The sequence below is a fragment of the Mya arenaria genome, chromosome 15 (genome assembly GCF_026914265.1).
Source record: "Mya arenaria isolate MELC-2E11 chromosome 15, ASM2691426v1".
Classification (NCBI taxonomy): domain Eukaryota; kingdom Metazoa; phylum Mollusca; class Bivalvia; order Myida; family Myidae; genus Mya; species Mya arenaria.
Genome location: NC_069136.1, coordinates 45227340 through 45240122, shown reverse-complemented (window position 1 = coordinate 45240122; position 12783 = coordinate 45227340). Strand labels below are relative to the sequence as shown.

The following is a 12783-nucleotide window of genomic DNA, read 5'->3' as shown; positions in this document are numbered from 1 at the left end:
TGATGTCTACAGGAAAGATATGTAAAAAAATGCTGCAAACACGCTGTTTTGGCCGTGAAATATTAAAAAAAAACAACAACAGTTATTTCACTCACGATTAAAGTTGAAATAAAGGACAAAAATACAAAATGCCATACACACATGTAGCTTAGTCTAGTATGTTCGTTCATTTATTTACATATTATTGATTTGTACAAAATATAGGACGAAGTGAACCACTTCCCAAGTGAACCAGTGTAGCAAATGTGTGAAGTCTTGCATTCAAATGGCGATAATTACTAGTTATTATCACCTTTCAGGCAGTGTGCCATCACACAATAGCCACTATATAATACATATGTGGTTCACTTGGTCCTGAAATGGTACACTTAGGAACTGGTTCACTTGTGAAATGGTTCACTTCGTCTTGCACCCATTTGTACGCACTATCTATTCAAATGGTACTAAAGTTATCATGACGGGGTCACCGAGGTATCAAATTTAACAAAAGCCGAAAGTATTTACTAAATACAATATCGCTTAGAACAATGAGTTATACAATTTTTATATGTAAGTAGATTCACGGACCTACATGTAGGTCTCGCCAGTATTTACTACGACGCTTTAGAGTGACCACCGGTAAGGCGAAATGGTGTTGGTTCGATCCACTATCAGATGCACATAGCAATGTGTGCCGTCATTACAAATCTCTCAAATGCTCAATTAATAGTCAAACTTGTGCACATTTTAATAGCGTGTATAATCAAACTGCGTATACGTTGACTGGTGACGTTATTTAGATAAAAATGTGTTCCATTTATGTATATTTACACTCTGTTGCAGTTTCTGCCATGAACGTTCATCATTTCATTTGTATTCATATTCTGATAAACCCAGCATTTTCGGAAAACCTCTGATACTGCACACATGTCGCTAGTGATTGGTCAAACGACGATTAAATGAATGTTGGATTGACGAAACAATATCATAAAGTACGGGGTTAATAGGTAACCCGATATGGGATATACTGTGCAAAGGAAACCATATCGGGTGAGAGCGAAGCTCGAACCCGAATATTGTTCCCTGCGCCCCTAATATCCCATATCAGGTCACTTACTAATCCCGCAACGTATATATCACGTCGACAACCTGTTTACATGTTTCATTTATTCATCGATATCGGAAAATAGACGCCATTTTGTTACGATATTGAAAAATATGGGGTCACCGCGTGACCAGTCCTGGACCAATGGTGTTGCGTCATTTATGTTGGAGGCGTGATATATGTTATTGACTCTAATTCTGTTCAAACAGCCGATTTATACGACGTTAATGTTTCTGTGAATAGTTTTTACAAAGCGTTCTAGTTGGATTATCTCCTACATATGCGTTTTGAAAATAAGTAAGCAATGGCTATTTTAGGCAAAGGGTTGATCGTTGTACATGTATGAAAACATTTGGTTAGTGCACGGATATATCGGGAAGTGCTTTGGACGTTACTAACGGTGCATGGACAAAACTTAGTTGAGCCACAATATCAAAACTAATATGTTTTTTTCATAACATTTCCTGAAAGGAGAATGTCGATGATATGTTTTGACTATTTTGTAAAATCTAAGAATTTATTAACTTACATGTATAACAAAATTTAAGAATTTATTAAGCTACATGTATAACAAAATATGTTTTTTTTTCCAAAATTAGTAAGATTTACCCAGAAATACAGTATATTTCAAAATGTAAATTGTTAAAAATAATTCTTGTCAATGATATTTTCCAATACACTACAACGTCCCGCACCATATCTCGGCGTGTGCCGTGGTACACTTCGTTTCCGAGCATAAAGGCTCTTGTCAATATGTTTCAATTTGCACAGTTCAGTATTTGCTAGTATAAATAATAAAGGTATCCGACCCAAACATTTATAAAGTTTTGATGCCGGTTGACTCCATATTATTTTGGTATAATTTCAAAAAGGTTGTGTGCAGAAATTATATTACCCAATTATTATAGCAATAAAACAACGTTGCAAAACAGTATTTTTACGTCCGAGTTCAGTAAAAATAAAATGCAAATATACAAACTGTAATAATTTAACGTATGATGCACTTTTGGTCATTTATTTTGCATAGAAGTAATCACCCAGCAAATACCTTTAGAAAATACCAACGTTAATATGGAGTAACAGAATAAATGTGAATGGGGCTACTTTGGAACTAGCTGACTTGCGGGTCGGATTTCTTAAAATGATCAATACAAGTTTTCCCAACTACGACGTCGTCCCTTTCCCGTTCATAATATGTTAAATTTATACAATGGTTGTTTTCTCCTGTGATCGCTGGCGTCCGCGGTAGTACCGTAAACAACAAGAAATTGGCCGCTCTTCTTGGGAGTTAGTATTTCTCCCTCCCACGTATAATCGTCAATTTTCTCCAACAGTAAATCTTCAATGTAAACATCGGCTACGAACGGTGAGGCAATGCGAAACTTGACTGGCGAGTTAGGTTCAAGGTCGCGGTACGTCGGCTCTAGGACACAAACTTGTAACGTCTGCGCAGCCGTGTATGAGAAAGGGAACGTCTTTACCAAATTGTTAATATCCGTACATTTGAGAATGTATTTGACCAGACCAGGAGTTCGTGGTTGCGTGTCCCCCTCTCGTTTGCCAGCTAGTTTCAGAATGTAGACACCGCACGACGGAGGCCGTGCAAGTATTTTGTAGTGGTCCTCGGAGTCTCGAAATGTTGCAACGTAGGCATCCATGTTAACCTGCGTAAAATGATAAAGTATCATATATAGCTGATTTATATTGTTTATTGTTTATCATAGACATGAACATTTCAGTTTTTGAAATGAACTCCGGTTAACCTCTATTGTCAAGTACGTTTTTAGCATCATGCATTGCCACGATATAAACGTATGTATTAGCACCTCTTCACCATGTTCATGATGTTATCGATTTTCTTTTTCGAGTTTTACATGTAACGGTTATTGTTTTCCTTTCTGCTATAAGTATATAAAAATCTAGACATGAGAAAAAGCTATAACAAGTACGACATATTCCGTAAAAATAATAATGTTGTAAACAGTTGGCATTCAAATAAGCTGATCCTACTGACCTTATCAAAAGTGACTGACGTGTAAGCTGACCTTATCAAAAGTGATTAACGTGTAAGCTGACCTTATCAAAAGTGATTAACGTGTAAGCTGACCTTACCAAAAGTGACTGACGTGAAAGCTGACCTTATCAAAAGTGACTGACGTGTAAGCTGACCTTATCAAAAGTGATTAACGTGAAAGCTGACCTTATCAAAAGTGTCTGACGTGTAAGCTGACCTTACCAAAAGTGACTGACGTGTAAGCTGATCTATCAAAAGTGACTGACGTGTAAACTGACCTTATCAAAAGTGACTAACGTGTAAGCTGACCTTACCAAAAGTGACTGACGTGTAAGCTGACCTTATCAAAAGTGACTAACGTGTAAGCTGACCTTATCAAAAGTGATTAACGTGTAAGCTGACCTTATCAAAAGAGACTGACGTGTAAGCTGACCTTACCAAAAGTGACTGACGTGTAAGCTGACCTTATCAAAAGTGACTGACGTGTAAGCTGACCTTGCCAAAAGTGATTAACGTGTAAGCTGACCTTACCAAAAGTGATTAACGTGTAAGCTGACCTTACCAAAAGTGATTAACCTGTAAGCTGACCTTACCAAAAGTGTCTTACGTGTAAGCTGACCTTACCAAAAGTGACTGACGTGTAAGCTGACCTTACCAAAAGTGACTGACGTGTAAGCTGACCTTACCAAAAGTGTCTTACGTGTAAGCTGACCTTATCAAAAGTGACTGACGTGTAAGCTGACCTTATCAAAAGTGATTAACGTGTAAGCTGACCTTACCAAAAGTGTCTTACGTGTAAGCTGACCTTATCAAAAGTGACTGACGTGTAAGCTGACCTTACCAAAAGTGATTAACGTGTAAGCTGACCTTACCAAAAGTGACTGACGTGTAAGCTGACCTTACCAAAAGTGACTGACGTGTAAGCTGACCTTACCAAAAGTGTCTAACGTGTAAGCTGACCTTATCAAAAGTGTCTAACGTGTAAGCTGACCTTATCAAAAGTGTCTAACGTGTAAGCTGACCTTATCAAAAGTGTCTAACGTGTAAGCTGACCTTACCAAAAGTGTCTAACGTGTAAGCTGACCTTACCAAAAGTGATTAACGTGTAAGCTGACCTTACCAAAAGTGTCTAACGTGTAAGCTGACCTTATCAAAAGTGATTAACGTGTAAGCTGACCTTACCAAAAGTGTCTTACGTGTAAGCTGATCTTATCAAAAGTGACTAACGTGTAAGCTGACCTTACCAAAAGTGATTAACGTGTAAGCTGACCTTACCAAAAGTGTCTGACGTGTAAGCTGACCTTGCCAAAAGTGATTAACGTGTAAGCTGACCTTACCAAAAGTGTCTGACGTGTAAGCTGACCTTACCAATAGTGTCTGACGTGTAAGCTGACCTTGCCAAAATTATTAACGTGTAAGCTGACCTTACCAAAAGTGTCTGACGTGTAAGCTGACCTTACCAAAAGTGTCTGACGTGTAAGCTGACCTTACCAAAAGTGTCTAACGTGTAAGCTGACCTTACCAAAAGTGTCTGACGTGTAAGCTGACCTTACCAAAAGTGTCTGACGTGTAAGCTGACCTTATCAAAAGTGACTAACGTGTAAGCTGACCTTACCAAAAGTGACTAACGTGTAAGCTGACCTTATCAAAAGTGTCTGACGTGTAAGCTGACCTTACCAAAAGTGACTGACGTGTAAGCTGACCTTACCAAAAGTGTCTGACGTGTAAGCTGACCTTATCAAAAGTGACTAACGTGTAAGCTGACCTTACCAAAAGTGTCTGACGTGTAAGCTGACCTTACCAAAAGTGTCTGACGTGTAAGCTGACCTTACCAAAAGTGTCTGACGTGTAAGCTGACCTTATCAAAAGTGACTAACGTGTAAGCTGACCTTACCAAAAGTGTCTGACGTGTAAGCTGACCTTACCAAAAGTGACTGACGTGTAAGCTGACCTTACCAAAAGTGTCTGACGTGTAAGCTGACCTTACCAAAAGTGTCTGACGTGTAAGCTGACCTTACCAAAAGTGTCTAACGTGTAAGCTGACCTTACCAAAAGTGTCTGACGTGTAAGCTGACCTTACCAAAAGTGTCTGACGTGTAAGCTGACCTTATCAAAAGTGACTAACGTGTAAGCTGACCTTACCAAAAGTGACTAACGTGTAAGCTGACCTTATCAAAAGTGTCTAACGTGTAAGCTGACCTTACCAAAAGTGACTGACGTGTAAGCTGACCTTACCAAAAGTGACTGACGTGTAAGCTGACCTTACCAAAAGTGTCTAACGTGTAAGCTGACCTTACCAAAAGTGTCTGACGTGTAAGCTGACCTTACCAAAAGTGTCTGACGTGTAAGCTGACCTTATCAAAAGTGACTAACGTGTAAGCTGACCTTACCAAAAGTGACTAACGTGTAAGCTGACCTTATCAAAAGTGTCTGACGTGTAAGCTGACCTTATCAAAAGTGACTAACGTGTAAGCTGACCTTACCAATAGTGTCTGACGTGTAAGCTGACCTTACCAAAAGTGTCTAACGTGTAAGCTGACCTTATCAAAAGTGACTAACGTGTAAGCTGACCTTACCAATAGTGTCTGACGTGTAAGCTGACCTTACCAATAGTGTCTAACGTGTAAGCTGACCTTACCAAAAGTGTCTGACGTGTAAGCTGACCTTACCAATAGTGACTACCGTGTAAGCTGATCTTTACCAGGAGTGACTAACCTGAAAGCTGACCTTACCAGAACGGCAGTAGTGACTTACGTGTAAGCTGACTTTATCAAAAGTGACTAACGTGTAAGCTGACCTTTACCAGGAGTGAATAACCTGAAAGCTGACCTTACCAGATCGGCAGAAGTGACTTACGTGTAAGCTGACCTTATCAAAAGTGACTAACGTGTAAGCTGACCTTTACCAGGAGTGACTAACCTGTAAGCTGACCTTACCAGAAGTGACTTACGTGTAAGCTAACCTCACCAGAAGTGACTATCGAGTAAGCTGACCTTATCAGATGTGTCTAAAGTGTAAGCTGACTTATCAGATGTAACTAACGTGTAAGCTGACCTTATCGGACGTGTCTAACATGAAAACTGACCTTATCAGATGTGTCTAAAGTGGCAGTGATTTGCATGATTGGCACGATCGTTGTCTTGACGATGATATGGAGCTCCTTCCGGAACACAATAATTGGTTCCCGATGGGAGAACTCCACGCCCCAGTCTCGTGTCACCGCCTCTGTTCGCACCGTCTTGTTATACTCCTCGAGAGTGACCGGCCGCTTGAGCAGTTGCCACATATCACTCGAAAGAGGGTCGTTACGTAAGTACGGGAAATGATCATTTATGAAGTTTTCAGGGTCGGTCATAAACCTTAGAAAGATGAAAAGCAAAAGCGGTTATAAACATTGTTAAGGGAATAAAATATTGATAAAACTAAAACTGAGGATAGATTAAAACCAGTATTCCAAACAAAATTATTGTGAAGATACTTTGATAGAATGAACGTTTGGACAAATATGCATTAAAATGAGGAACAAATCAAATTTAATTCGAGCCGAAATAACAAACAAAAACAATTTGGAAATTTGTTGTTTATCATATGTTTTAATCAACATTCTATTACAATATATTGCAAACTTAAGTTTTTATGAATTATAGTTAACCAACTAAACACAGTTAATTAACTCCCAATATAATTAAAACATGTTGTCCTAGTACTGAAGAACATAACCGTACCAAAACTCCTCGTATCGCTTATGGTAGATCCCCTCCTCGTCCTCGAATCCCGACCCCCAGGCGCAGTCAACAAACCTCCAGTCATGCCCAACATATACCGCGTTCCAGGCATGCTCGGGCTCGTCCAGTTGGGTGAAGGGCTCTTCCGGGTCATAGCGGGTGTCCTTCACGTAACCCTTTAGTTTCTTCACAGGAATTGACACGGATCTTAAATCAGAAGGCTACATTAAGGAAGATGGACTACTTATGGGTGGCGCCTAAAGATTGCCCGTTTGTCATTGACATCAATCATACAGGGCTATATGAGGCCGTCAAACGGCATAATGTACTTGAAAAACAAATCATACATGTATAATGCTACAGCATATCATTCCAATATTCAAACGCGCTTGTTGGAAAGACAGGTTTTGATATCAACATGATAAATACATGTTTGCTGATACCATTGTGTTACTGTATCATAGATTATAGTAATGCACCAGTCAATTGTAACCACAGCCCCCCAGTTCCGGGGAATAGCGGGGACTTTGACTTTCGGTCCAGCCAAGCCCGGGTAAATTGCCCGCCCTGCAGGGACGAACTGATGGTAAAATTCCAACAAAATGCCCCCGCACCCCAGGGACCCTAGATAAATCCCATGCCCAGCTCAAAACCACCCGGCACTGCGGGGCCACTGAAGGTAAAAACACAGTCCATTTCCACGGCTATCCTCGATATACCTCTGGACCTGGGGGCGTGGTTACAATTGACAGGTGCATAATGAACAACATTGCAAGACGATATGTTATATAACCTGCAAAGAGCGGAGAAGAGATTTGTATAACCCTCAGACGACATGGCCGTACCGTGACGTAGCACAACATTCGGATCGTTCGGACTCTCCCTTTTTGGATAATTATACTTCCGGTCAAACCTTAAATACAAACACATTATTTTAGATTTATTTTTAAATTCAACAAATATGTTTATATGAAATGTATATTCGTGTACTCATGGAGGTAAGATGGCTAATTTAATGTAACAATATGGTAGGTTTGAAACCTTTAAAGGGACTGTATACCAGATTGGCACCAAAAAACGTTTAATTTCTGTAACGAATCTCAGGACAATTATTTAATAGAATGTGTTACGCTTTGATATCATAATTGTAAAAAAGTACCAAAATGAAAAAGAAAAAAATTGTGTCGGAGACCGGGTTCGAACCCGTGTCGCCAAAATTGAAATCGACAATTTTCTTTTTTTTCTTACAAATTGATCATCTGGTGCACAGTTGCTTTAAGCGGAGTATGCGACAGAAAATGGAACATTTGTAAAATAATGAGTGTGATTTAAAATCAAACAAACGCAAAACTAAAAATAACACCTTGAATTATATCATATATATCATAGAACAGAACAGAATATAACAGGAATTATACAAACACATAAGAAGCTGAAATTCTAAGATGTGTATACCCGATGTTATTGCAGATCCAGTAGTAGAATGCTCGCACTTTTTCCATGTCCGATTTGCAAGGTCCAACTAGATACGTGACCAAACTCTTCACGTTCCTTGCCACATTCTCAGGCGTCTGAAAAAGATTTGGGAATATTAATTTTTAAACAAGAGATTCATTGACAGAGAATTTTGTTTACAAACAACTTGAATAATAGAACGAACTATTTTATGTCCATCTGATGTTACTTTCGTATAGTGCTCTTACTTCTAGAGACAAATCTCACGTCGCAATTTTATCATTTATCGGTAAAGCTATTTTGATGAATGTGTAGTCTGCTTGTGGAGTCTGTATTTGTGTATGTGATGTTTGTTTTTGTATTTGTGTATGTGGTGTTTGTATATGTATTTGTGTATGTGGTGTTTGTATTTGCATTTATGTATGTGATGTTTGTTTATGTATTTGTGTATGTGGTGTTTGTATTTGTGTATGTGGTGTTTGTATTTGCATTTGTGTATGTGGTGTTTGTATTTGTATTTGTGTATATGGTGTTTGTATTTGTGTTTGTTGTGTTTATATTTGCATTTGTGTATGTGGTGTTTGTATTTGCATTTGTGTTTGTATTTGTATTGTTGCATGTGGTGTTTGTATTTGTGTACGGGGTGTTTGTACTTGTGTATGCGGTGTTTGTACTTGTGTATATGGTGTTTGTACTTGTGTATGCGGTGTTTGTACTTGTGTATACGGTGTTTGTACTTGTGTATGCGGTGTTTGTACTTGTGTATGTGGTGTTTATACTTGTGTATGTGATGTTTGTACTTGTGTATGTGATGTTTGTACTTGTGTATGTGATGTTTGTACTTATGTATGTGACGTTTGTACTTGTGTATGTGACGTTTGTACTTGTGTATGTGATGTTTGTACTTGTGTATGTGGTGTTTGTACTTGTGTATGTGATGTTTGTACTTATGTATGTGATGTTTGTACTTGTTTTGTACTTGTGTATGTGGTGTTTTACTTGTGTATGTTATGTTTGTACTTGTGTATGTGTTTGTACTTGTGTATGTGGTGTTTGTGCTTGTGTATGTGGTGTTTGTACTTGTGTATGTGGTGTTTGTACTTGTGTATGTGGTGTTTGTACTTGTGTATGTGGTGTTTGTACTTGTGTATGTGGTGTTTGTACTTGTGTATATGGTGTTTGTAATTGTGTATGTGGTGTTTGTCCTTGTGTATGTGGTGTTTGTACGTTAGTATGTGATGTTTGTACTTGTGTATGTGGTGTTTGTACTTGTGTATGTGGTGTTTGTACTTGTGTATGTGGTGTTTGTACTTGTGTATGTGGTGTTTGTACTTGTGTATGTGTTATACGTTTGTGTCTCCAGTTTATTGTCGTTTTGTCCCTTGCCTTCTGCCCCTAAACAGGGTTTATTTTCGAATTTTCAACGAATGGACCTGTCCCTGTAGTTTTCAATGTAGTATGCTTATGTCCTACAGTTAAACCTTTTGAATATAGTCATTTTTTAACCATCTTCTCGACTTCAGCATGCAGTTAGATCTGCAGTTGAACCGAATTTGGCATTTCTTTGTTTTCTTACATTACGAAAGGACTCAGGCTATTATTGTGTTTGTTTAAATTGCTATATATTAACGTCTACCTTTCATTTCATAGTTGCTTTATCTCAATGTTATAAAGCTGTGTGCACCTGTGATGGCATTACCCACAACCCCATATTGAGAATCGAATACTGCGCAACAATTTCTCCTTTTTTACTATTTTGAGAGTCCGCGTACCAAATACTGCAACATGTTGAGTTTCTACATACAGCGCTCCACCCTCTTCAGTCCCGAGTCCGGCGTTAAAGCCCTTGAATATCGGGTGCGAGAAAGGGTTGTCAGCCTCACCTGCGATTACAGCCTCACCAGTGTTGATGCCTACAGTGTCCTGGTGACCGTTTATCATCGGTGGCTTGTAACACTATGAATTATTTTGTGTAAAAAAAAAAAGTGCTCTTTGCATATTTTTCAAAAAGGCCGATCGCTTATAATTTTCACATTAATGCACTGAGCTGCCATACCTCATGTTGAGGCGGGTCGTTTCCCGTCCACTCGTCTTCTTCCTCTATTTCCTGTAGTTCTATCGACTTTGGACTTGACGTCACTGGCTCACCAGTCCGCACCGATTTCTACGTTTAAAGGGATAACTTTCGTTAACTGATTCGTCAAAAAATGAGCATTTTAAAGTCGAACGAAAACTGCGAGAGCATTATGTATAACTGATGCGGTAAAAGCATAAATTCGTATTGTATGGAGGTTTTTATGAAAATGAATCGCTATCCCTTTACACGTAATATCGCTGCCTGATCATTGTTTGTGGCGTGCTGTCAGGGGCGTAGCAAGCCATCTATTCATGGGGATTCATAATTGTGCTAGTGGGGTCCGGGGGGCATGCTTCTTCAGAAAATTTTGAAAACATTTGTGCAATCTGGTGCATTCTGGGCGTTCTGAGTTGCTTTATTTAGTACTGGAAGATGGACGGTTTTAGGATCATGTAGTCAAAAACGCATAGTGCAACTTTGGCTGACTTTAAAAAAAAAAATTTTTGTCAGAATCATGTGGAGTCAGCTGCGTACTCGCGTATAGACAGCTACGCACCTGACCGTACACTTATTTAAAGCTGCACTCTCACAGATATATACCATTTTTTAAATTTTTGTCTTGAAAAGAGCAAATTTTTGCGTAAATATCTGCAAACCAATGATAATAGATTGCTGACAAAAGATAAGATCGCAGATGTTCATATTTCCGTTCGAAAACTAATGTTTTATGGCGTTACCAACGGATTAAGAAAAATGCATAAAACATCAATTTTTGAACTTAGATATAAAATTCTGCATTCTATTTTTTTGTCAGAAGTCTTATATAACTGGTTTCCATGGATTTTCGCAAAAATTGGCTCGCTCCAAAGTTGTCAAAACCTTCAATCTGTGAGAGTGCAGCTTTAAATTTTGCCACAGCTTATCGCTAATTTTCAATGCAAAATAGCGACGCTACCCACCTTTCTGACATGCTCATCTATATGCATGAACATATACGGCGACGGAACCACGACCTTCTTTTTCTCTTTGGGCGGCGCTGTTTTCGGCGTAACCTTGCGTGTAAGCTTGCCGCCTTTGAACCCAGACAGGAAGCAGCCGCTTACGTTCTCCGTGTCCTCACCGTGGGGATTGCTCACATAGACGTCAACGGAGCCGCAGCAAAACATTGTAGAGAGATATGGTTAACTATTCAGCGCTGAAAAGTGGAGATAGTTTGATGGATAGAATTAATTATTTATCATCCAGTTGATAGGTATTCTGTTAGACAGGCATACTTGTGAAGTTTTAAACTAAACATTAGGTTTATACAGTATTCATTATTTTATCTATGAAAGCACGAACAAAGTAAGGAAGTAAATCATATCCAAATATATGACTGGGCTAAAAGAAGATTATAAACTTCTAACTAATAAACGTGCGACATAGAACCTCTTTGCCGAATAATGATGTGGACATATTTGAAAACAGACTTGCTCGCCGAATGGTTTTTAGCCCATGGCGTGGGTAAATGTGCTGAACACCACCAGAATAGACGTGTTGGATTCACGATTGAATGTGTGATCAACAACGTACGAGCATATATTTTTACGTACGTCAGCAAAAATAGTGACGACTCAATCTCGCCTGGTTTTGTACAGTTAGAAAAGGGATCGACGGTAGCCGTTAATTTCTATCGACGGTAGCAGTTAATTTCTATCGACGGTAGCAGTTAATTTCTATCGACGGTAGCCGTTAATTTCTATCGACGGTAGCAGTTAATTTCTATCGACGGTAGCCGTTAATTTCTATCGACGGTAGCCGTTAATTTCTATCGACGGTAACCGTTAATTTCTCCATAATCTTATTGGTGTTTTCATTACAATATACCATGGTGTGTGCTCAAATAGTACGTTTTTGGTCTCTTCATGTATTGAATCGCTGTTCGTCATGTATATATTAATACGTATCATTTCTTGTCAATGATCAAGAGTCATTTTGACCTATTTTATAGTATATAATTATGTTGAATGTTTGAACTAAAATAATGTCATGTTTTGTTCTGTTCTGTTCGGTTCTGCGTTGAACTATTGATATATAGATCAGCGGTTTAGGCATTTGAATGTGTGCAGATTCGAGTGAAAGAACTTGGAATGTCCGGCCGCAATGTTCTATGCATTAGTATCGCACGGGCAATGTAACGAAAATAGGTGAACAACGAAAAATTCTGGTCTGTTATACGTACACTCATTAACGTGTTGAACAAATGAGATTAAGCGAACATTGTTAATAAAGAAATAAACGTAGTTACATACCTAAAATTACATCCCTGTAATTTTCATTGCAATGTTTCAATTGTTTGATAAAATATTAACACAAAACATCTCAACAAAGATAAGACTTGAACGTTGTTCGTATCATAGCTACGCTATTCCATTCGTCATAGTAGTGT

The 12783-nt window shown here is 38.7% G+C and overlaps 1 protein-coding gene across 2 annotated transcripts; it reads right to left on the bottom strand.

Annotated features, from left to right (window-relative positions):
• Nucleotides 1-1622: 1622 nt before the first annotated feature.
• On the bottom strand, nucleotides 1623-12771 carry LOC128220401 (kyphoscoliosis peptidase-like). 2 transcript variants are annotated; one of them, XM_052928776.1, is made up of 8 exons: nucleotides 12647-12771; nucleotides 11315-11550; nucleotides 10335-10442; nucleotides 8279-8394; nucleotides 7617-7736; nucleotides 6824-7030; nucleotides 6184-6457; nucleotides 1623-2748 (listed from the first exon to the last, which is right to left on the bottom strand). In XM_052928776.1, exons 2-8 carry the CDS (start codon nucleotides 11519-11521, stop codon nucleotides 2272-2274), a joined length of 1509 nt encoding a protein of 502 aa, XP_052784736.1. In that variant the 5' UTR covers nucleotides 11522-11550; nucleotides 12647-12771; the 3' UTR covers nucleotides 1623-2271. The 2 variants fall into 2 exon arrangements, with proteins under 2 accessions (XP_052784736.1, XP_052784737.1); XM_052928777.1 differs by lacking the exon at nucleotides 10335-10442.
• Nucleotides 12772-12783: the final 12 nt, after the last annotated feature.

Coding starts and splice junctions, on each gene's coding strand:
- LOC128220401 (XM_052928776.1), bottom strand. CDS start 11,521: ATGTTTTGCTGCGGCTCCGTTGACGTCTATGTGAGCAATCCCCACGGT. Junction 10,443..11,314: donor TAGATGAGCATGTCAGAAAG/GTGGGTAGCGTC, acceptor CTTTAAACGTAG/AAATCGGTGCGGACTGGTGA. Junction 7,737..8,278: donor TGGATCTGCAATAACATCGG/GTATACACATCT, acceptor TTTGTATTTAAG/GTTTGACCGGAAGTATAATT.